We start from the raw sequence: 26757 nt of genomic DNA, 5'->3' as shown, positions 1-26757 counted from the left end.
CAAGATAAAACCCCAGAAAAACAACTAAATGAAGTGGACATAGGCAACCTTCCAGAAAAAGAATTCAGAATAATGATAGTGAAGATGATCCAGGACCTCGGAATAAGAATGGAGGCAAAGATTGAGAAGATGCAAGAAATGATTAACAAAGACCTAGCAGAATTAAAGAACAAACAGAGATGACCAATACAATAACTGAAATGAAAACTACACTAGAAGGAATCAATAGCAGAATAACTGAGGCAGAAGAACGGATAAGTGACCTGGAAGACAGAATGGTGGAATTCACTGCTGTGGAACAGACTAAAGAAAAAAGAATGAAAAGAAATGAAGACAGCCTAAGAGACCTCTGGGACAACATTAAACGCAACAACATTTGCATTATACGGGTCCCAGAAGGAGAAGAGAGAGAGAAAGGACCAGAGAAAATATTTCAAGAGATTATAGTCAAAAACTTCCCTAACATGGGAAAGGAAATAGCCACCCAAGTCCAGGAAGCGCAGAGAGTCCCATACAGGATAAACCCAAGGAGAAACACGCCGAGACACATAGTAATCAAAGTAGCAAAAATTAAAGACAAAGAAAAATTATTGAAAGCAGCAAGGGAAAAACGACAAATAACATGCAAGGGAACTCCCATAAGGTTAACAGCTGATTTCTCAGCAGAAACTCTACAAGCCAGAAGGGCGTGGCATGATATACTTAAAGTGATGAAAGGGAAGAACCTACAACCAAGATTACTCTACCTGGCAAGGATCTCATTCAGATTTGATGGAGAACTCAAAAGTTTTACAGACAAGCAAAAGCTAAGAGAATTCAGCACCACCAAACCAGCTCTACAAGAAATGCTAAAGAAACTTCTCTAAGTGGGAAACACAAGAGAAGAAAAGGATCTACAAAAACAAACCCAAAACAATTAAGAAAATGGTCATAGGAACATACATATCGATAATTACCTCAAACGTGAATGGATTAAATGCCCCAACCAAAAGACATAGACTGGCTGAATGGTTACAAAAACAAGACCCATATATATGCTGTCTACAAGAGACCCACTTTAGACCTAGGGACACATACAGACTGAAAGTGAGGGGATGGAAAAAGATATTCCATGCAAATGGAAATCAAAAGAAAGCTGGAGTAGCTATACTCATATCAGATAAAATAGACTTTAAAATAAAGAATGTTACAAGAGACAAGGAAGGACACTACATAGTGATCAAGGGATCAATCCAAGAAGAAGATATAACAATTATAAATATATATGCACCCAACATAGGAGCACATCAATACATAAGGCAACTGCTAACAGCTATAAAAGAGGAAATTGACAGTAACACAATAATAGTGGGGGACTTTAACACCTCACTTACACCAATGGACAGATCATCCAAAATGAAAATAAATAAGGAAACACAAGCTTTAAATGACACAATAGACCAGATAGATTTAATTGATATATATAGGACATTCCATCCGAAAACAGCAGATTACACGTTCTTCTCAAGTGCGCACGGAACGTTCTCCAGGATAGATCACATCTTGGGTCACAAATCAAGCCTCAGTAAATTTAAGAAAATTCAAATCATATCAAGCATCTTTTCTGACCACAACGCTATGAGATTAGAAATGAATTACCGGGGAAAAAATGTAAAAAAGACAAACACATGGAGGCTAAACAATACGTTACTAAATATCCAAGAGATCACTGAAGAAATCAAAGAGGAAATAAAAAAATACCTAGAGACAAATGACAATGCAAATACGACGACCCAAAACCTAGGGGTTCGGCAAAAGCAGTTCTAAGAAGGAAGTTTATAGCTATACAAGCCTACCTAAAGAAACAAGAAAAATCTCAAGTAAACAATCTAACCTTACACCTAAAGACACTAGAGAAAGAAGAACAAACAAAACCCAAAGTTAGCAGAAGGAAAGAATTCATAAAGATCAGAGCAGAAATAAATGAAATAGAAACAAAGAAAACAATAGCAAAGATCAATAAAACTAAAACCTGGTTCTTTGAGAAGATAAACAAAATTGATAAGCCATTAGCCAGACTCATCAAGAAAAAGAGGGAGAGGACTCAAATCAATAAAATCAGAAATGAAAAAGGAGAAGTTACAACAGACACCGCAGAAATACAAAGCATCCAAAGAGACTACTACAAGCAACTTTATGCCAATAAAATGGACAACCTGGAAGAAATGGACAAATTTTTAGAAAGGTATAACCTTCCAAGACTGAACCAGGAAGAAACAGAAAATATGAACAGACCAATCACAAGTAATGAAATTGAAACTGTGATTAAAAATCTTCCAACAAACAAAAGTCCAGGACCAGATGGCTTCACAGGTGAATTCTATCAAACATTTAGAGAAGAGCTAACACCTATCCTTCTCAAACTCTTCCAAAAAATTGCAGAGGAAGGAACACTCCCAAACTCATTCTATGAGGCCACCATCACCCTGATACCAAAACCAGACAAAGACACTACAAAAAAAGAAAATTACAGACCAGTATCACTGATGAATATAGATGCAAAAATCCTCAACAAAATACTAGCAAACAGAATCCAACAACACATTAAAAGGATCATACACCATGATCAAGTGGGATTTATCCCAGGGATGCAAGGATTCTTCAATATACGCAAATCAATCAATGTGATACACCATATTAACAAACTGAAGAATAAAAACCATATGATCATCTCAATAGATGCAGAAAAAGCTTTTGACAAAATTCAACACCCACTTATGATAAAAACTCTCCAGAAACTGGGCATAGAGGGAACCTACCTCAACATAATAAAGGCCATATATGACAAACCCACGGCAAACATCATTCTCAATGGTGAAAAACTGAAAGCATTTCCTCTAAGATCAGGAACGAGACAAGGATGTCCACTCTCACCACTATTATTCAACATAGTTCTGGAAGTCCTAGCCACGGCAATCAGAGAAGAAAAAGAAATAAAAGGAATACAAATTGGAAAAGAAGAAGTAAAACTGTCACTGTTTGCGGATGACATGATACTATACATAGAGAATCCTAAAACTGCCACCAGAAAACTGCTAGAGCTAATTAATGAATATAGTAAAGTTGCAGGATACAAAATTAATGCACAGAAATCTCTTGCATTCCTATACACTAATGATGAAAAATCTGAAAGAGAAATTATGGAAACACTCCCATTTACCATTGCAACAAAAAGAATAAAATACCTAGGAATAAACCTACCTAGGGAGACAAAAAACCTGTATGCAGAAAACTATAAGACACTGATGAAAGAAATTAAAGATGATACCAACAGATGGAGAGATATACCATGTTCTTGGATTGGAAGAATCAACATTGTGAAAATGACTATACTACCCAAAGCAATCTACAGATTCAATGCAATCCCTATCAAATTACCAATGGCATTTTTTATGGAGCTAGAACAAATCATCTTAAAATTTGTATGGAGACACAAAAGACCCCGAATAGCCAAAGCAGTCTTGAGGGAAAAAAATGGAGCTGGAGGAATCAGACTCCCTGACTTCAGACTATACTACAAAGCTACAGTAATCAAGACAATATGGTACTGGCACAAAAACAGAAACATAGATCAATGGAACAAGATAGAAAGCCCAGAGATTAACCCACACACCTATGGTCAACTAATCTATGACAAAGGAGGCAAAGATATACAAATGGGGAAAAGACAGTCTCTTCAATAGGTGGTGCTGGGAAAACTGGACAGCTATATGTAAAAGAATGAAATTAGAACACTCCCTAACACCATACAGAAAAATAAACTCAAAATGGATTAGAGACCTAAATGTAAGACTGGACACTATAAAACTCTTAGAGGAAAACATAGGAAGAACACTCTTTGACATAAATCACAGCAAGATCTTTTTTGATCCACCTCCTAGAGTAATGGCAATAAAAACAAAAATAAACAAATGGGACCTAATGAAACTTAAAAGCTTTTGCACAGCAAAGGAAACCATAAACAAGACGAAAAGACAACACTCAGAAAGGGAGAAAATATTTGCAAACGAATCAACGGACAAAGGATTAATCTCCAAAATATATAAACAGCTCATTCAGCTCAATATTAAAGAAACAAACAACCCAATCCAAAAATGGGCAGAAGACCTAAATAGACATTTCTCCAAAGAAGATATACAGACGGCCACAAAGCACATGAAAAGATGCTCAACATCACTAATTATTAGAGAAATGCAAATCAAAACTACAATGAGGTATCACCTCACTCCTGTTAGAATGGGCATCATCAGAAAATCTACAAACAACAAATGCTGGAGAGGGTGTGGAGAAAAGGGAACCCTCTTGCACTGTTGGTGGGAATGTAAATTGATACAGCCACTATGGAGAACAATATGGAGGTTCCTTAAAAAACTAAAAATAGAATTACCATATGAGCCAGCAATCCCACTACTGGGCATATACCCAGAGAAAACCATAATTCAAAAAGACACATGCACCCCAATGTTCACTGCAGCACTATTTACAATAGCCAGGTCATGAAAGCAACCTAAATGCCCATCGACAGACGAATGGATAAAGAAGTTGTGGTACACATATACAATGGAATATTACTCAGCCATAAAAAGGAACGAAATTGAGTCCCTGTTGAGACGTGGATGGATCTAGAGACTGTCATACAGAGTGAAGTAAGTCAGAAAGAGAAAAACAAATATCGTATATTAACGCATTTATGTGGAATCTAGAAAAATGGTACAGATGAGCCGGTTTGCAGGGCAGAAGTTGAGACACAGATGTAGAGAATGGACATATGGACACCAAGGGGGGAAAACTGCGGTGGGGTGGGGATGGTGGTGTGCTGAATTGGGTGATTGGGATTGACATGTATACACTGATGTGTATAAAATTGATGCCTAATAAGAACCTGCAGTATAAAAAAACAAACAAACAACACAACTAATACTAAACTTTCATTGGGTTATTTGTATGGAAATATGTTAATATAAATGTTTCAGACATTACATGAAATTTCTAAAAATCTTATATTTGTATTTGTATGGAAATATGTATGGAAATATGTTAATATAAATGTTTCAGACATTACATGAAATTTCTAAAAGTCTTATATGTTCTGGTATAATGTTATAAGTAACAATCCTAGTTATTACTTTAAAATGTATATCTCAGAAATAACTAATTTTCTTGTCAACTGCATTATTATGAACTTTCATCAAATCTTTAACTGTGGTCATTTTTAAGTCTTTTGTCATTTACAGACAGTCCTGGGTGTACTCTGATGCTTTTGCAAATATGTTCGTATAAAAGGGTTTCATCTTCAAGAAATTCATGGAAAAGACTCTGACAAGTACAGGTTTCTGGTAACTGACTGTACTGCTGAACTGAATGAATAAGCATTTTCAGAACTCTAATGAAAAACTGATGAACTCATAAAAGTGCTAAAAAAAGATCAAGATTAAAAAAAAAATTAATTACATGGGACTGAGTGAACTGATGAGGATGAGTATAATTTTTGTGACTTTCTGTCTGAATTAAAAAAAAAAATCCCACAAGGTCTCAGAGGCAAAGAATATACAAATCAATTTTCACTGCAAAGTAAAGGAGCTGTTACAGTGGAGGATTACTGGACTGAATGTCAATATTATGACATAGTATGAGTGTGTTTCATGTTTGGTAATTGCAATCATTGTTGCTTTTGTTGTGGTCATCCATGTACAATGCTTGGTGTCAGTCTATTTATCTCTTGTAAAAATAAAATACAGTGTGTGTGTGTGAAAAAAAAAATACACTAGAAGGAATCAATAGCAGAATAACTGAGGCAGAAGAATGGATAAGTGAGCTGGAAGACAGAATGGTGGAAATCACTGCCATGGAGAAGAATAAAGAAAAAAGAATGAAAAGAAATGAAGACAGTCTAAGAGACTTCTGGGACAACATTAAATGCACCAACATTCGCATTATAGGCCTCCCAGAAGGAGAGTAGACAGAGAAAGGACCTTTGAAAATATTTGAAGAGATAATAGCTGAAAACTTCCCTAACATGGAAAAGGAAACAGTAACCCAAGTCCAGGAAGCAAAGAGACTCCCAGGTAGGATGAACCCAAGGAGGACTATGCCAGGACACACAGTAATCAAACTGACAAAAATTAAAGACAAAGAAAAAATATTAAAAGCAACAAGGGAAAAGCAACAAATAACATACAAAGGAATTCCTGTAAGGTTATCAAGTGATTTCTCAGCAGAAACTCTGCAGGCCAGAAGGGAGTGGCAAGATATATTTAAAGTGATGAAAGGAAAGAACCTAAAACCAGGAATACTCTACCCACCAAGGTTCTCATTCAGATTTGAAGGAGAAATCAAAAGCTTTATAGACAAGCAAAAGCCAAGAGAATTCAGCACCACCAGACCAGCTTTGCAACAAATGCTAAAGGAACTTCTCTAGGTGGAAAAGAAAAGGCCACAACTAGAAACAAGAAAATTATGAATGGAAAGCTCACCAGTAAAGGCAAACATACAGTTAATGTAGGAAATCATCTGCACACAAATATGATATCAAAACCAGTAACTGTGAGAAGAGGAGAGCACAAATGCAGGATATTGGAATCGCATTTGAAATTAAAAGACTAGCAACTTAAAGCAATCTTCTTTATATATAGACTGCTATATCAAAAGCTCATGGGAACCGTAAACCGAAAATCTGCAATAGATACACACAAAAAAGAAAAAGGAATCGAAACACAACATTAAAGTCAGTCATCAAATCACAAGATAAGAGAACAAAAGAGGAAGGAAAGAAAAAAGACCTACAAAAACAAATCCAGGGAATTCCCTGGTGGTCCAGTGGTTAGGACTTGGCACTTTCACTGCCATGTCCCAAGTTCAATCCCTGGTCAGGGTACTAAGATCTCACAAAACAAGGGGTACGGCCAAAAAAACCCACAAAAAAACCCCAAAATCCAAAACAATTACAAAAATGGCAAGAGGAACACGCATATTGATAATTACCTTAAATGTAAATGGAGTAAATGCTCCAACCAAAAGACATAGACTGGCTGAATGGATACAAAAACAGGATCCGTACATATGTTGTCTATAAGAGACCCACCTCAGATCTAGGGACACATAGAGACTGAAAGTGAGAGGATGGAAAAAGGTATTCCATGCAAATAGAAATCAAAAGAAAGCTGGAGTAGCCATACTCATATCAGACAAAATAGACTTTAAAATAAAGACTGTTACAAGAGACAAAGAAGGACACTACATAATGATCAAGAGATCGATCTAAGAAGAAGCTATATCAATCGAAAACATATATGTACCCAACATAGGAGCACTCCAATATATAAGGCAAATACTAACAGCCATAAAAGGAGAAATTGACAGTAATACAATAATAGTGGGGGACTTTAACACCCCACTTTCATCCATGAACAGATCATCCAGACAGAAAATCAATAAGGAAACAAAGGCCTTAAATGACACATTAGATCAGATGGACTTAACTGATATTTATAGAGCATTTCATTCAAAAGTAGCAGAGTACACATTCTTCTGAAGTGCACATGGAACATTCTCCAGGACTGATCACAAAGCAATTCTTGGTAACTTTAAGGAAATTGAAATCATATCAAGCATTTTTTCCAACCACAATGCTATGAGATTAGAAATCAATTACAAGAAAAAACTGTAAAAAACACAAATATGTGGAGACTAAACAATATGTTACTAACCAACTGATGGATCATTGAAGAAATCAAAGAGGAAATGAAAAAATACTAACAGACAAATGAAAACCAAACCACAATGATCCAAAACCTATGGGATGCAGCAAAAGCAGTTCTAACAGGGAAGTTTCTAGCAATAAAATCTTACCTTAGGAAACAAGAAAAATCACATATAAACAACCTAACCTTACACCTAAAGCAACTAGAGGAACAAGAACAAACAAAACCCAAAGTTAGTAGAAGGAAAAAAATTATAAAGATCAGAGAGGGAAGAAATGAAATAGAGATAAAGAAAACAACAGAAAAGATCAATGAAACTAAAAGCTGGTTCTGTGAGAAGATAAACAAAATTGATAAACCTTTAGCCAGACTCATCGAGAAAAACAGGGAAAGGTTGAGCTCAAATCAGTAAAATTAGATATGAAAAAGGAGAAGTTTCAACAATCACCATAGAAATACAAAGGATCATAAGAGACTGCTACAAGCAACTATATGCCAATAAAATGGACAACCTAGAAGAAATGGACAAGTTCTTAGAAAGATATAATCTCCCAAGACTGAAGCAGAAAGAAATAGAAAATATGAACAGACCAATCACAAGCACTGAAATTAAAACTGTGCTTTAAAAACTCCCAACAAACAAAAGTCCAGGACCAGATGGCTTCACAGGTGACTTCGTCCAAACATTTAGAGAAGAGTTAACACTTATCCTTCTGAAACTATTCCAAAACATTGCAGAGGAGGGAACGCTCCCAAACTCATTCTATGAGGCCACCATCACCCTGATACCAAAACCAGACAAAGATACCACAAAAAAGGAAAATTACAGGCCAATATCACTGATGAACACAGATGCAAAAATCCTCAACAAAATACTAGCAAACCAAATCCAACAATACATTAAAAGGATCATACACTACGATCAAGTGGAATTTATCCCAGGGATGCAAGGATTTTTCAGTATCTACAAATTAATCAGTGTGATACACCACATCAACAAATTGAAGAATAAAAACCATATGATCCTCTCAATAGATGCAGAAAAAGCTTTTGACAAAATTCAACACCCATTTATGATAAAAACTCTACAGAAAGTGGGCATAGAGAGAACCTACCTCAACATAATAAAGGCTGTATATGACAAACCTACAGCTAATGTCATACTCAACTGTGAATAGCTGAAATCACCTCCCCTAAGATCAGGAACAAGACAAGGATGTCCACTCTCACCACTTTTATTCAACACAGTTTTGGAAGTCCTAGTCACGTCAATCAGAGAAGAAAAAGAAATAAAGGAATCCAAACTGGAAAAGAAGAAGTAAAACTGTCACTGTTTGCAGGTGACATGACACTATACATAGAAAATCCTAAAGATGCTACCAGAAAACTACTAGAGCTCATCAATGAATTCAGTCAAATTTCAGGATACAAAATTAATACACAGAAATCTGTTGCATTTCTATACACTAACAATGAGAGATCAGAAGGAGAAATTAAGGAAACAATCCCAATTACCATTGTATTCAAAAGAATAAAACACCTAGGAATAAACCTACCTAAGGAGGCAAAAGACCATTATTCTGAAAACTATAAGATGCAGATGAAAGAAATCAAAGATGGCACAGATGGAAAGATATACGATGTTCTTGGATTGGAAGAATCAATACTGTCAAAATGACTATACTACCCAAGACAATCTACAGATTCGATGAAATCCCTACCAAATTACCAATGGAATTTTTCACAGAACTAGAACAAAAAATCTTAAAATCTGTATGGAGACACAAAAGACCCTGAAGAGCCAAAGCACTCTTGAGAAAGAAAAACGAAGCTGGAGGAATCAGGCTCCCTGACTTCAGACCATACTACAAAGCTACAGTAATCAAAACAGTATCATACTGGCACAAAAACAGAAATATAATTCAATGGAACAAGATAGAAAGCCCAGAAATAAACCACACACCTATCATCAATTAATCTACAATAAAGGAGGCAAGACTATACAATGGAGGAAAGACAGCCTCTTCAATAAGTGGTGCTGGGAAAACTGCACAGCTACATGTAAAAGAATGAAATAAGAACACTCCCTAACACCATACAGAAAAATAAACTCAAAATGGATTAAAGACCTAAATGTAATACTGGACAGTATAAAACTCTTAGAGGAAAACATAGGAAAAACACTCTTTGACATAAACCACAGCAAGATCTTTTTTGACCCACCTCCTAGAGTAATGAAAATAAAAACAAAAATAAACAAATGGGACCAAATTAAACTCAAAAGCTTTTGAACAGTAAAAGAAGCCATAGGGCTTCCCTGGTGGCGCAGTGGTTGAGAGTCTGCCTGCCAATGCAGGGGACACGGGTTCGTAGCGCTGGTCTGGGAAGATCCCACATGCCGCAGAGCAACTGGGCCCGTGAGCCACAATTACTGAGCCTGCGCGTCTGGAGCCTGTGCTCCGCAACAAGAGAGGCCGCGATAGTGAGAGGCCCGCGCATCGCAATGAAGAGTGGCCCCCGCTTGCCACGACTAGAGAAAGCCCTCGCACAGAAACGAAGACCCAACACAGTCAAAAATAAAAATAAATAAATAAATTAAAAAAAAAAAAAAAAGAAGCCATAAACAAAATGAAGACAACCCACAGAATGGGAGAAAATATTTGTAAACAATGCAACCGACAAGGGATTAGTCTTCAAAACATACAAACAGCTCATGCGGCTCAATACCAAAAAAACAACCCAATCAAAAAATGGGTAGAAGACTTAAATAGACATTTCTCCAAAGAAGACATACAGATGGCCAAGAGGTACATGAAAAGATGCTCAACACTGTTAATTATTAGAGAAATGCAAATCAAAACTACAATGAGGTATCTCCTCACACCAGTCAGAATGGCCATTATCAAAAAGTCTACAAACAATAAATGCTGAAGAGGGTATGGAGAAAAGGGAACCCTCCCACAATGCTGGTGGGAATGTAAATTGGTGCAGCCACTGTGGAGAACAATATGGAGGTTCCTTAAAAAACTAAAATTAGAACTACTATATGATCTAGCAATCCCACTCCTGGGCACATATCCGGAGAAAAACATGGTTTGAAAGGATACATGCACCCCAGTGTTCATTGCAGCACTGTTTACAAGAGCCAGGACATGGAAGCAACCTAAATGTCCATCGACAGAGGAGTAGATAAAGAAGATGTGGTACATAAATATAATGGAATATTACTCAGCCATTGAATAGAATGAAATAATGCCATTTTCAGCAACATGGATGGACCTGGAGATTATTATACTAAGTGAAATAAGTCACACAGAGAAAAACAAATATCATGATATCACTTATACGTGGAATGTAAAAAAAAAAAAAAAAAGATACAAATGAACTTATTTACAAAACAGAAACAGACTCACAGACTTAGAGAATGATCTTATGGTTATGGGGGGAAGGGTGGGGGAGGGGAGGGATTGGGAGTTTGGGACTGACATGTACACACTGCTATATTTAAAATAGATAACCAACAAGGAACTACTGTGTAGCACAGGAAACTCTGCTCCATATTCTGTAATAACCTAAATGGAAAAAGAATTTGAAAAAGAATAGGTACATGTATAACTTAATCACTTTGCTGTACACCTGAAACTAACACAACATTGTTAATCAACTATACTCCAATATAAAAACAAAACAAAACAAAAAGGTGTAAATCTTTGTGACCTTGGATCAGGCAACAGTTTCTCAGATGCGACACTTAAAGCACAGGCAACCAAAGAAAAAATTGATAAACTGGACTTTATAAAAATCTAAAAATTTAAAAAGAACCCACAGAATGGGAGAAAAATACCTGCAAGTCACATATCTTATAAGGGTCTACCATCCAAAACATATAAAGAACTCTTACAACTCAACAATTAAAAGACATTAAATAACCCACTTTAAAAATTGGTAAAGGATCTGAGTAGACAGCTCTCCAAAGAAGATATACAAATGGCCAATAAACACATAATAAGATGCTCAACATTATTAGCCATTAAGGAAATGCAAATCAAAACCAAAATGAGGTAACACTTTCACACTTACTAGGATGGTTATTATCAAAAAACAAAAAATAGGGGCTTCCCTGATGGTGCAGTGGTTAAGAATCCGCCTGCTGATGCAGGGGACATGGGTTTGAGCCCTGGTCCAGGAAGATCTCACATGCCGCAGAGCAACTGGGCCTGTGCGCCACAACTACTGAGCCTGCGCTCTAGAGCCCACGTGCCACAACTACTGAAGCCCGCAAGCCTAGAGTCCGTGCTCCACAACAAGGGAGGCCACTGCAATGAGAAGCCCGCGCACCACAAGGAAGAGTAGCCCCCGCTCAACGCAACTAGAGAGAGCCCACGTGCAGCAACAAAGACCCAACACAGCCAAAAATAAAATAAATAAAATAAAATAAAATAAATAAAATAAAATAAAATAAATAAATAAATAAATAAATAACATGTTGGTGAGGATGTGGAGAAACTGGAGCCCTTCTGCACTGCTGGTGGGAAGAAAAAGTGGTTCAGCATTGTGGAAAACAGTCTGGTGGTTCTTCAGAAAGTTAAACATAAAATTACCACATGACCCTGCAATTCCACTCATAGCTATATATCTTAACATATCTTTAAGATATATAAAAAAACAGGTACTTACAAATACACATACAAATGTTTATAGCAGCACTAATCACAACAGCCAAAAGGCAGAAACAATGCAAATATCCATCAACAAACAGATAAAGAAATTGTGGTATGTGTGTGTGTACATATATATACGTGTGTGTGTGTGTGTGTGTGTGTGTATGTATACACACACACATACATATATTGGGTTGGTCAAAAAATTCGTTTAGGTTTTCTGTAAGATCTTACAAAAAACCCAAACGAACTTTTTGGCCAACTCAACACACACACACACACACACACACACACACACACACACACACACACACAAAATGAATATTACTCAACCATAAAAAGGAATGAAGTACTGATACATACTGATACAAAAACATGGATGACCCTCAAAAACATTATGCTAAGTGAAAGAAGCCAGATACAAAAGATCCCATATTGTATGATTATATTCATATGAAATATCCATAATAGGTAAATCCATAGAGAAAGAATGCAGAGTAGTGGTTGTCAGGGGATGGGGGAAGGAGGGAATAAGGAGTGATCGCTTAATGGGTATGGGGTTTCCTTTCGGGGTATTGAAATGTTTTGGAACTAGACAGAGGTGGTGGTTGCACAATATTGTGAATATTGTACTAAATGCCACTGAATTGTTCACTTTTAAATGGTTGATTTTACAGTATGTGAATTTCACCTCAGTTAAAAAAAAAAAACCGCAGTGAGATACTTCACACCTACTAGGATGGGTGTACCTTTTTTAAAGAGGACAATAACAAGTTTAGGTGAGGACGTAGATAGTGGAATGCTCATACATTGTTAGTGGGACTGTAAAATGGTGCAACTACCTTACTTGTAAAACAGTTTGGCAGTTTCTCAAAATGATAAACAGAGTTATCACATGACCCAGTAGTTTTGTTCCTGGAGAAGTGAAAACATATGCTCACAAAAAGAATTGTACACAAATGTTCATAGCATTATTCTTAATAGCCAAAAAATGGAAACGGCCTAAATGTCTATCAACTGATGAATGGATAAATGAAGTGTGTTATATTCATGCAATATTATTCAGCCATAAAAGAAATGAAGTAGTTATGTACACTACAATATGGACAAACTTTGAAATCATCATGCTAGGAAGCCAGACCCAAAAGGCCACATACTGTTTGATTCTATTTACATGACATGTCCAGAACAGACAAATCCATTGAGGTAGAAAGTAGAATAGTAGTTGCCAGAGGTGGGCAGGGGTAAATAGGGAGTGACTCCTAATGGGTACTAGGTTTCTTTTTAGGATGATTAAAAAGGTTCTAGAATAAGATAGTGGTGGTATTTGTGCAAACTTGTGAATATACTAAGAAATCACTAACTTGTATATTTTAAGAAGGTGAATTTATGGTATACTAATTATATCTCAATAATAAAAGGTACTAAAACAATCAGATGATCCACCTAAAAATAAATGAACCTTGGACTACATCTTGCATGATATACAAAAATTAACTTGAAGTGGATCATAGACCTAATATTGAACGTAAAGCCAAAAAAGTTCTAGGGAACAAAGGAGAAAATCTATGTAATCTTAGATTAGGCAAAAATTTCTTAGCTACAACACAAAAAGTATCATCCATAAAATTTGAAAAATTGATAAACTGGACTTAATCAAAATATAAAACTTCTTCTCTTTAAAAGAGCATGAAAAGGCATAATATAGAAGAAAAGTAGGTAAAGCACATATAAAATTTGTTTATATACAAATAGTAATAACTATTACATGAGAATTAATATGGCACTATTTTTAAAGCTCTGAAAAATAAATTATAAGAAAACAAACAACTGAATTAAAAATGGTTAAAAGATTTGAAGAGACACTTTAAGTTGTTGATGGCAAATAAGCAGATGAAAAGGTACTCAATATTACTAGTCACTGGAGAAAAGCAAAGTACACCACAGTGACATTCCCCTACACACCAATCAGAATGGCTGAAACTAAAAGAATTGACAATGCCAAGTGCTGGTGAGAGTGTAGAGAAACTGGAACTCATATATTCCTGGTAGGAATGCAAGATGGCACACATCCTTTGGAAGACAGTTGAACATATATTTACTGTAGGATCTAGAAGTCCAATTCCTGATATGTATCCAAGAGAAATAAAAATACATGTTCACATATGAATATTTATACAGGTTTTTTTCATAACTGCCAAAATCTGGAAACAACCCAAATGTTCTTCAATTGGCAAACAGGTAAAGAAACTGTGATATAACAGAACATAAACCACTGATACATACAGTAACATGCGTGAATCTCAAATCTCAAATGCTTTATGCTAAATAAAAGAAGCCAGACTTATAATGCTACATATTGTATGATACCATTTGTATGATATTCTGGAAAAGATGTAACTACAGGGATAGAAAAACAGATCAGTGGTTGCCAGGGGATGGGCATGGAGGAAGAGGCTGACTACTAAAAGGCACAAGGGAACTTTCCGGGGTGACAGAAATGTTCTATATTTTGATTGTTGTGCTGGTGGTTACATGATTGTGGTTGTCAAAGCTCACAGAACTGTACACTAAAAAAAGGGTGAATTTCACTCTAAATTATAACTCAATAAGCCTGACTTTAAGAAAACATAGCTTTACAATGAGTACACATGTAAAAAATATCCAGTTAGACCAAAAAACGGAACTCTGTAGAAGCACTGTCATTTGGCTTAACCGAACCTCTCTAACGAGCAAGTATCTTTCAGCCCCATGAACATACACTTAGTCTACATTAAAACAAATGAAATCAGACAAGCAAAATAATAATACCATGTTTTAATCGCAAATAGCATTTGCCTTAGCCATGAAATATTCACTAGCATTTTAAAGCAAAAAGTATTAATGAATTTAATAGTATCCACCAACTTCCCAAATTTTAAAAAACATATTTGAGGCCACATTGACACCAGCAAAGTCCTTGCCACAGGAAGTCAGCTTTATTTAAAGATTTTTTGGGTGGACTGTTTTGAAATCACTAGATATGAGTGACTAAACCACACAAGGTATCTGCCAGCTTAGTGAACTGTTTTTGAGCTCCAGCTCAGAATTTAGCTTTTCTTCTCTCCCCAGTTCTTAAACTAAAAGTTCACATATATGGTACTAAGAATGCTATTTAGTTGAGCCAAGAAACAGTCAAGGCTTGATGCCTATATCTGACACCTGTTGCTGGGTTTATTGAATGGGGATGGGCTGATAGTCCTTGATGCTCCAGATATATTTTCTAGATGATAGTGATACATAATCTTTACTCTTCAAATTTTGAAATGCAAACAGCAATGTCTTAAAGATTTTTTTTGTTTGAATAAGGATTGTGTTTGTTTCTCTGGCCATGCTACCTTCATAGAACCCAGAAAGGGGTATCTCACAAATAAAGTGGCAAGTGCTAACAAGTTAGGAAGCTTAAATTAGTTTTTTAAAAAAACCCAAAAAACAAACAAAAAAAACCACCAGCATCGTCAGCAATCATCCCTTTGCAGCCCACAGGCTCATTAGCTCACTCTCAGGGGAATCCCTGGCTAAACTACTCGGTGAACACTAGGGTCCGAGGCAGTGATGGCTCACTGGCAAACACGAGATGCTCAACAAGCAAACATTCCCCAGACGCAGCCTTATGCTGAAGTGACTGGAGTGCTCCAAGTGCATCCAGCTTCGTGGCTTCTCTACTCCCCCCACATTTTGGTATTCAACAAAATAACCCATCTCCTCATTAAGATAAGCTGATACAGGAGGCAGCAATACAGAAGGAATTAAATATAATGACATAACACAAATAAAATGTGGAATACCTTGCTTTTAGCTAATTCCTTTTCCAAGTTGCATTTTTCTTCTGCTATTTCTTTCTCGGTTTTATTAACCTGCCCAAGAGGAGGGAAAAAAAGAAATGGGTCAATTTAAAAACAGCTGACAGGCTCTACTATAGCAGATACACCCTGCATGTCAATTAATACCTACACTGCAGAGATAGCACATCCTCTCAGAAAAGGGGCCACTCGGGGAGTCTCAGAGGCAGAGCAGACTTCACAAACAGCCCTGAAATTAGAAAGACACGTCTGCATGTCAGACTCTGCTGGTTCCTTCCTAACGAGGAAGACAGGGCTGTTTCCCCTTACACTGTTTCCGCTACACTGTCCCACTCCTACTGGGAAAATCGAGTTTTAAATCTGACTCCTTAACTAACATGAGGATGTGTGAATGGTTAGTTAACATTCACTCATGCTATATAAGGGTAACTATTTGGCACAGTGTACTCACATGCTGAAAGACACAGATTAGCCACCCAAAGATTTCTTTCGTGGGCAACTCAGACAAACTGCATCTGGGTTGTATTTCTTTTCTGGTCTTTTGCACTTACAATAAAATTTTAAAACAAGATCACCACCACAACCAGGAGGTAACATAAATTTGCCTCTACCTACCTCTCTCTGAAGTCCTTCTTTCTCCTCTAGCAGAGAGGTCTTCTCTTGCATTGATGCGTCCAGTTCCCTTCGCAATCTTGCAATAGTTGATTCTAGCAGCTCTTTTTGCACAGCTGCCCTCTTCTCAGCATCCTGTGCTTTCTGGATACACTGGTTATGCTCAAGGACTAAATGGTCCCTGCAGGAAGAGAACAAGGAGATATGAAAGCTGAATGAGAGTTCTTCTTTAACAGAAAGACTAAATGTTCTTACAGAACATATCTCCTGCCTGAGAGCAGTTACCGAAATGTTCTAACAAAACTAGTTCCTTTAGGGCAGAGTCTTTATTTCTGTGACTGGCCCAGCAAATGCAGAATTAAACATTTTCATTAAAGATAAGAAATACAAATGCAAAAACAAAAGATGCAAAAGTTGCCCACAGTTTACTTATAGATGCATTTGGAGTTGTGTTTTCTCATTCTGAACAGTCTGCAGCTCACTTGTGATACTGGCATGGGCTGCATCCAGCAGTAAGTTTTGTTCTTGAAATGTCTGTGTCATCATTTTCTGTTCTTCCTAAGTGTTAGAAGCAATATTAAAAGTTAAGATGCCAGAAGTCATTTGATAGGGTATCACTCTAAACAACTGATCAAAGATACTGATACTTACAAAAGACAAATTTAATTTATATAAATAAAACCCCTTTTAAAAGAATTTATCTTAATGTCCAGCTTGCTCTTTGTACCTACCCTGACCTGACCACAGTTCTATCATTTTATAGCTCTTCTAGCCAACAATCAAGATGCATTATTTATCCAGCTTGCTGCAAAATTTATAAAACTCCTAACATGAACAAATTTTTAGATACCATGTATAAAATAGACAACTGATAGGAACATACTGTATAGCACAAGGAACTCTACCTAATGCACTGTGGTAACCTAAATGGGAGGGAAGTCCAAGAGGGAGGGGATATCTGTATGTGTATGGCTGATTCATTTTGTTGTGCAGTGGAGGCTAACACAACATTGTAAAGCAACCATACTCCAAAAAAGATTTTTAAAAAACTATATTAAGTATATTTTGGTACTTTAAAATTTCAACATACTATATTTTAAAAAGTAAAACAATATCAACATATATAAAGTGAAATGATCGCTCCACCTCTATCTCCCCCACATCTCTTCCAAATAATTCCATTCTCCAGGGACAATCATGTTTCATAGTTTAGTGTAAATTCTCTTGACAGTATCTGAAATTGCACTCAGATACTGCTACAGCAGAAGTCTATAACTGTTTTGCACAATTTTCTCTGGCTTACTATTTTCAATTATCAAAACAGCATTTTTATGCACACCTCCTCTATATACAATTTATAAAGCTTTTGTAAATATAGTACATATTAATAATTATATTTGTAAACATATTTTAAAACACTTCTTTTTGAACAATATTTGACTGCAAGGTAAACCTTCACATCTTCATACTTGGCAAAATGGGATCTCACTTGTGTCATATTCCAGAGTTTTAAAATGTTTGTGAAAGTGTTACATACATAAGTCACATTATTCAGTCTACTAAATTGTAAGTTCCATGAAAGTAGGGACTTGTCTTGTTCACTGCCATAATTCTATCTAGATCTAGCAACATACTTGCATGAGGTAAACACTAAATGCTTTCTGAATTAATAAAAAATACTTATTGAGTACCTGTTATGTGCAAAATGCGCTTAGCCCTATGGGTAATAACAAAGATATGTAAGACAATGTCCTAGGAATGTAGTACAGGGAATGAGCCATGCATATAAACTACTACTATAGAATGCAGAACAAGAGAAGCAACATAACATAAATGTTTAAAAACACTGAGTCTGGAGTCAAATCTAGATTTAAATCTGGCTCCACCCTATACTAGCTGGGTGATTTTGGGCAAGTTGGTTAACTTCTCTAAATCTTATTCTTATTATCTGTAAAACAAGGATGACAAATATCCCTTTATGTAACAGCTGCTAGGATTAAAGGAGGTAATATATGTAAAATCCTTAGCACAATGCTTGGTATATAGTAAGTATGCTCAAAAAAAAAAAAAAAAGAGACAGCCTTATTATTACAGCCTGTTTAGTGTCCTAGAAGTAGAAATTAAAAGACAAAACTGATTCTTTCTGATTGGAGTGATCAAGCTTCTGGGTGAAAGTGAGTCTTAAAGACTGAACACAATCTCAAACAGCTGAAAATGAAGTAAAGACCATTCTCAGCAGAGGGAATGGCATAAGCAAAATGGGAAAGCACAGGTCTTTGGGGAAAAGGTAAATACTTTAGGGTCAGTCATAAGTATTCTCCATGATTCTATCAATACTGGGACAGGTAATTACTTTTCCTAAAGTAATGATATTTGAGAAGAAACCATTAAGAAAGCACTGAGTGTAAGGCCAAATGACCCCTCTGATGAAAACAGGAAACAACTAATTAAAAAATAAAATAATTCAGAAAAATCCTTGAAATTAATTGCTAAAATATTTTATGTATCCAGTTGGCTATTTGTATTTCCTGATCTCTTAGCCAAGGAGGCTTCCTGATGACTCTACCAGAAATTGACTAGTGTTAAAAATGAATACCTGCAGAATGGCTTGGTGGTCAGCAATGATTCTGGTATTTTCCATTCTAACAGTCTGAAGCATTCTGTTCAGCTCTGAACACTTTCTAGTCAGTTGGTCATTCAAAACCTAAGACAACATATACAGCAAGTCACAGATCTCTCCAATAAATAAGTCTTTTTACTTACGTATCATCATTTTTAACAATGGCCTAGTATTTCACCATATATGTGAACCTAATTTATTTAACCTAATCCCAATTGATATTTCATTAGATTATAAAATACTTTCAAATATTTGGAGTCATCATCCTAAACAACTGTAAATTAAAAGGGGAAATTTGCTGATACAGAGGAGCAACTGAAGCATTTGGCAGTTTACCAATCTTCCATTCTTCATAATTTTGAATGCTGGTCAATTACAGCAAGACATCTACAGAATGGAATTTACAATGTAGATGCATGGCCAATATTACAGAAATCCATTCTCAAAATTGGATGATGAGCTTTCAGAATTGTTTAGCTGATAACAAAATACCTAAGCTCTTTCATCACCAATTACAGTATTCAAAAAAGCAAAATACAGATGACTGTGCCATTTCACAAGATTAACCTTCCAAAATAAAACAAAAATCTTTTCTGTAACACATCTATCATACATGTAGTTAGTTTATAATTCTCTTGTCCTTTTGGTATTTTGAAATTTGTATTCCTGTGGAAAATATTTATCTTAATTCTCAAAGATAAAGTATATTTTTGCAAAGTATATTTTTTGCAAAGTATATTTGGTAAGGATTTTTGCAAAGTATATTTGGTAAGGATCTTACCAAAGTATATTTGGTAAGGATCTTATGTTTCAATGTACAAACTCTTTAAGGATGGGGCAAATAACTCTGAAGGGTTAATAGAAAAAAACACTCAAAAAACAGTAACAAGAAAGGAGAGATAAACTAAAGATTATCTGGACAGCATCATAAGTGGGACAGCATCATAAGACAGGAATTCATTCAGGGGCATTTTAAAGTTATAACCAGATGCACAAACTATTTTTCAAGGAATACTTGGGGATAAGACAGAGGAGAACTCTTGCTCCTTGAAAAGAAATAGCTAATTTTCTTTACAGCTAGATTGCTGGGCTCAAATTCCAACTGTGTCACTTACTAGCTATATATATATATATATTTTTTTTTTTAATTTATTTTTGGCTGCGTTGGGTCTTCATTGTTGCACGCCGGTTTTCTCTAGTTGCGGTGAGCAGGGGCTACCCTTCATTGCAGTGCATGGGCCTCTCATTGAGGTGGCTTCTCTTGTTGCAGAGCATGGGCTCTAGGCTCGAGGGCTTCAGTAGTTGTGGCATGCGGGCTCAGCAGTTGTGGCTCGCAGGTTCTAGAGAGCAGGCTCAGTAGTTGTGGCACACGGGCTTAGCTGCTCCGCGGCATGTGGGATCCTCCCGGACCAGGGCTCAAACCCTGTTCCTTGCATTGGCAGGAGGATTCTTAACCACCGTGCCACCAGGGAAGCCCTAGCTATATTATTAAACGTCTCTGTATATCAACTTTCTTATCTTTAAAATGGGAATAATAATAGTTCTAAAGAAGTCCTATTGAGAGGATTACAATTTGTTAGTAACATAAAGTGCTTAGAATTGTGCCATTACTGTAGTATGGATTCAGTAAATGTTAACTACCATTTATAGTAAGAGTAGTAGTAGTTACTGTTATCATTATTTTATGAAAGATCACATTTTGTATTTTCTTTATCATAAAGAGAGCATAACAACACTATGATCCTAACATTGAAATAATCAAATTGTACTAACAAAAAGTTCTTTTAAATGATCGATACTATTTCATTGGGCCCTATGAGAAATAACTCGGTTGCTTGCATATGTGGTGACTCCTCTCCATATACATGCATATACAGAAAACATCAGCTGAATGTGGGAACCACCATCCCACATAAAATGATTACACATAACTCCAAAATCAGCAAGTATTTATTAGGTTCCTACTGTGCTTTGCCATAGAAGATACAAAGAAAGTATAAGATAGCCCTTGGCATTGAACTGCTTAGAGTTTCATAGGGGGAAATAAAAGGTATACATTTAGTGAGTAAATTAGAAAACAAACAAGGCAAAGTTTAAACTAGTGCATGGTTTAGCAGTATATCTCAAATACCTACGTATCACAGGAATTTAGAGGGTGAAATGGGAAATGTAGTTAATTTGATGATGTTTCACAAATGAAGTAAATCTTATGGAAATAAAAATTTTGGATGATGGCAATGGTATGAATTCACGTAACCAGGATTAATCTTGGTTCTTCGTTCTTTAACTGAACAAAATTAACATCTAAACACTAGAGAAATGGGAAGATTTACCTGTGCTTTTTCTGATGCTTCATGAAGGAATATTATTTCAGACCTCAAATATGCATTTTCTTCATGTTCCTTGTTGAAAGACATCTGTATATTCTACAGGAAAAAAAAAAAAAAAAAAGAATTTCTCTTTTTCTACATGTAAGAGCTATTACATGTATCTCTTTCAAAATACCTGTTCTGTATTGTGGCTAGTACCAGTTCAAGTTCTAATATACATAGATAAGTGTCTTATAAAGGATTTTTTTAAATCTTGATATATCCAACTCCCAAACTTCTCTTAATTTATAAATTTATCAAAACTATTTATTAAAAATATTCTCATACTGGGACTCCAATTAGAAATAATTTGCCTAAAAACAAACCTTGATATTTACCTAGTATCCTTATGTCAAAAAAATTCTACTCTCTAAGATGAAATATTTTTACTTTATGTTACATACACATTTCTTCCTATTAGCAGTATGAGCTTATTATTTCAAAGAAACACATGCAAGGATCTTTTAAAATTATAAGTAGGGGAAGAGATTTTCATCAAGGAATACCTGAGGGTGGAGCAGAAGAAAGCACCTTTGTTCTGTGAAAAAAAATGTTCTCTTTGAGATGAGGAAAAGGTGATAGGGATGTTGAGTTGTGGGCTGGGTTTTACCTAATAGATACTTAGTCACATGGGGAAGAACAAAGTCTAAGTCCTCTCCCTTCAGAGAGAGAACCACTTTTCTAGCTTTCCAGAAGAAGCATCTCAATAAAAGTCAACATCATATAACATCTACATCATGAGATTGATTTAGAAATGTCTTAAGATATAAACGTAGTAACATTTATTCTATTTTTTATTGTGGTAAAATACACATAACAAAATTTATCATTTTAACCATTTTTAAGTCTTTTTAATGAAATGTCTTTTTTATTGACGTATAGTTGATTTACAATATTGTGCTAGTTTCAGGTGTACAACACAGCGATTCAGTTATATATAATAATAATAATATTAATATTATATATTATATACAAATATACATTATATTATTATATAATTACATCTAATAATATGTATTCTTTTTCAGATTCTTTTCCCCTGTAGGGGAAAGGGGTGGGGAAGGATAAATTAGGAGGTTGGGATTAACATATGCACACTACTATATATAAAATAGATAACCAGCAAGGGCCTACTGTATAGCACTATACTCATTTTAACTATTTCTAAGAGTACAGTTCACTTAAAACTATTTAAGTGTTAAGTGTTAAATTCAGTGGTAGTAAGTACATACATTCATGTTGTTGATAAACCATCACCAAAAATAGTTAATATTTCTTACATTTCATAAAAAAAGCTTCACAACAATTCATTTGCAATAGGTATAAAATACAAATAAGTCTCATTAGTTTTGCCAAGGCAACTTTTTTCAAACTATAATAATCTGCATGAAATGATTTATTTCCTAATATCCAGTTGACAATAGTTCTGGATATACACTCATTTACACTGAAACTTTAATAAAGATTTTAGGAGAATCAGAAGGACTGTAAACAAACATGAGTGAGGAAATACTACTTAGTGAAGAGATGAAAGGAAACCTCTGTACTCAAAACCTCAAAACCTACCTTATTTTCTTCAACCAACTTGGAAATGAGGTCATCTCTAGAAACTAAAAACAAATAAAGTCCACATAACTATGATGATAATAACTTACAACTACATTGAAAACACATGGTATTTTCCCTGAGAAACTTTGATTTAAAAAAAATTTGTTTTAGTCTGTATTTTGCAGAAATAAGGAGAATGGAAGTATTTCTATCATATTTTTATAGACTGGAAACTAAATCCTGAAATTATCAAGAAACTAGTCCACAGTCATGTACAATGGTAAATGAGGTCACATTTTACTCAATGCACAGATGATGATGAGTCTGAGGGATTTCAAGCCAGAGAGGCACACAATCAAAAAGATCAAAAAGCATTTTGTTAGATTACTCTGACAAAGGCTCAATAAAGACAGGGAGATCAGTTTAGTAGCTGTTGCAGTAACCCAAGTGTAAAACAATGAGAGCTGGCTCTGAGGTAATGATGCGGAAGGAAAAGACTTGTGAAAAGCAAGCAGGGAGAGCTGTCAGGACTTGGTGACCGACCGTTGGGGTAAAGGCAATAGATGAGTCAAGGAAAATATCTAGTGTACAGACCTGGACAGTGGGGGTGGCTGGTGGATTCTAACAGGGAATTCAGGGCAAGGAGCAGGTTTGGGGGATATAATGAGTAAAAATGACTGCAACACTTAAGCTTCCATCATGTGTTTTGAGGTATCTGCAAAGCATCTAAATATAGATGATTAGTTGGCAGTAAGATACCATCTGGAGCTCAGGAGGATGATTTGGTGTGGGAAAAAAAAAAGATGTGAAACCACTCAGAGTATGTATATACAGTGAAAATAAAACCAAAGGCAGAAATAGGAGAACAGTTTGGCACTGTATACTAGTAGCCAAGAGATATATACTTTTCTGAGGTTAATGTTTGGCTTCATAGAAAATTCATAAAGATCTATTAGTTTTGTTTCACTTAAATATTCTAAAGCCAGAAAATTACAAAACACATAAAAACTCACATTTTATTTATGATATACTCAGAAAAACTGTACTTCTTGAAAATGAGTCCAAGACTCATTTTAAACAAATTCTAATTTAACATATGTGAAGGAGCAAAAAGATAAACTACATGATCTATTTTGAAAATTCCACTAATCAAAGGAAGACTAAAAGGGGAATGTTTATCCTACTTAGGAGAACAATTTAATCACTTTAATTAATGTGTGGTAATACACACACATATACACATATATATATACATAATGTTTATCGCTAATAAATAAACAATTATTAATAAATAAGTGCACTTTAAAATTCATTGAAGCAAATATCTAAAGGCATTCCTTTTATTAATCTAGTTAGAATAACTATTTGTACCTTAAAGTAATAAAATTGCATGCATGTAAAGCATCTATTATTCAATATGAAGCATATAGCTGGTATTCAGACAGGTTTCCTTTTTTTATGTTAATTTGAATTACTGTTATTCTAATCTCAATGTTTTTAATGGTCTTCCATATATTCTTACAAAATTCAAAAATAAAGCATTAATCCATTAAGAAAGTAACATTTTAAAAAATCACTTAATCAGAAGGACAACTAGTATAATAGAAAGATCTGTGTTTTAGCCCCAGCTATTCTATTTACTGTGGGTCCTTCACTATAGATCTTTTTATCCTTCTGTAGAATGGGGTATATTTTCTTATCTTTCTCACAAGTTTGCTGTAAGGCTCAAATGGGATAATGTGGTAGTACAAAAAACAGTCACAGGAAGACAGAAAATTATTTAGGGGCATTATCAGTGAGAACTTCACAGAATAATTCATTACTCAACAACTATATGGAAAAAGAATACTTTCTGCTGAAAGCAGTAAGTAAAAGTATTGAATGGATTACCCTTTATGTTTGTTGTTTTTTTTAATTTTCATTTCCCTTTTGGTATTCCCTGTCCTCATTACAGCCACAGAGCAGGAAAGCCTCACTGGCAAGAACACTGGGTTTGGAGTTAGAAGATCCAGGTTGAGGCCTCACTTCACCATTTATTCATTTTGTAACTTTAGGAATTACAGATAGTTTTTGTGTATTACATGAGATAATGTATGTGAAAGTCCTGTGTAAACCATGAAGTGTTATTCATCTGTAAGGCACTGCACTGGAACTCTGGGTGATCTCTATAGTGAGATCTACCTGAAAACTGCTGTTACAATTATATATTAACAAACAGTAGTCTGATAAGGGCTGTTGGGTTGGAAGAAGCATGTCTCTGAGCGACCTGGGATCAAGTCTAGACACTTCCATTTCCTAGCTCTGTCACCTTTTAGGACCCTTTTTTTTTTAAAACAGATGTTTTTTCCTCCTCAAACAAGTAGTTAACCTAACCTCTCTCTATGGTACCTTACAACTATTCATTTCTACAAATACAAGTTGACCAAAATAGGTTGATAACCTGAAGAATGGAAAGTCTGACATGATAAATGGTTAGAATCAGTAGGATAGCAAGGATTAATGACCTCATTTCCTTATTAGCATTCTATTATCCAATGTTCAATCTAGATTTATAGACCCCAAATGTTCCCAAGTCCACAGTTAAATAAACCTGAAAAAAATCTACGTAAGTTTACAATTAAGAGGGTCAAATTCTATTTTATTACCAACAGTCTCTGTCTTTCTCAGTGCCACAGATAAAAAGGAAATCAGCAATTTTTTACATCCAGGTCTGTGGGAAATACCAGTAACACTTTGAGAATTTGGAATCTTAAGAGTTTTTGCATGAAATCTCAAAAAACTAACAAAAGTGTAATTTCTAGCATCTGTTTTCATACCTAGATCAGACTTGAGCTGTGAGGTAGTGGTCTCCAACTCTCCTTTCTGTTGTCGCTCCTGTGCCAGTAGTTCTTGGGTGGTCTGAATAGAACTGCGTAGGGCAATGCAGTTTTGCTGCAAAATTTGCACCTGAAATCGTATAAGAAAAACTCCTTTTCTGTAAGGTAAAGATTTCTACTAAGCTAACTTATAGCACAGGCGTAAGGCAGATTTTTCTGATCCTAATGTTCCTGGAGGAAGAAGTGGTGTTTATGTGTTACAGTTAAAGATCTCAACAGAGTGCAGTGTCTTCCAGCAGTGCTGTCCAGGAGAACTTTCTGTGCATTCTTCAACAGCACTCAAAATGTGGCCAGAGTGAGCGAGGAATTGAATCTTTAATTTTGTTTAATTTTAACAAATAAAATTAATTTTTATTTAAATAGCCACATGTGGCTAGTGCCTACTATACTGGCAATATAAGGTATAGCAATGAAGGATCATTTGCAAATTCTTTAAGTAGAATCCTCTTTATAATTCCATTGTGAAGGACAGCACTCGTTAAAACAATAA

At 35.4% G+C, this 26757-nt stretch overlaps 1 protein-coding gene across 1 annotated transcript in view; it reads right to left on the bottom strand.

Annotated features, from left to right (window-relative positions):
• The window catches only part of CCDC150 (coiled-coil domain containing 150), a 117133-nt gene that overhangs the window by 73453 nt on the left and 16923 nt on the right, over positions 1-26757 (bottom strand). Inside the window, exons 7-13 of the mRNA XM_059927316.1 lie at positions 26208-26337; positions 23410-23453; positions 21808-21900; positions 19451-19558; positions 17288-17412; positions 16858-17035; positions 16228-16296 (exon numbers count right to left, since the gene is read on the bottom strand). Of these exons, the coding sequence (XP_059783299.1) occupies positions 16228-16296; positions 16858-17035; positions 17288-17412; positions 19451-19558; positions 21808-21900; positions 23410-23453; positions 26208-26337 (747 nt within the window). The remainder of the gene's footprint in view (positions 1-16227; positions 16297-16857; positions 17036-17287; positions 17413-19450; positions 19559-21807; positions 21901-23409; positions 23454-26207; positions 26338-26757) is intronic.

Source organism: Balaenoptera ricei, chromosome 7 (assembly GCF_028023285.1).
Source record: "Balaenoptera ricei isolate mBalRic1 chromosome 7, mBalRic1.hap2, whole genome shotgun sequence".
NCBI lineage: Eukaryota > Metazoa > Chordata > Mammalia > Artiodactyla > Balaenopteridae > Balaenoptera > Balaenoptera ricei.
This window is presented reverse-complemented; position numbering and strand designations above follow the sequence as displayed.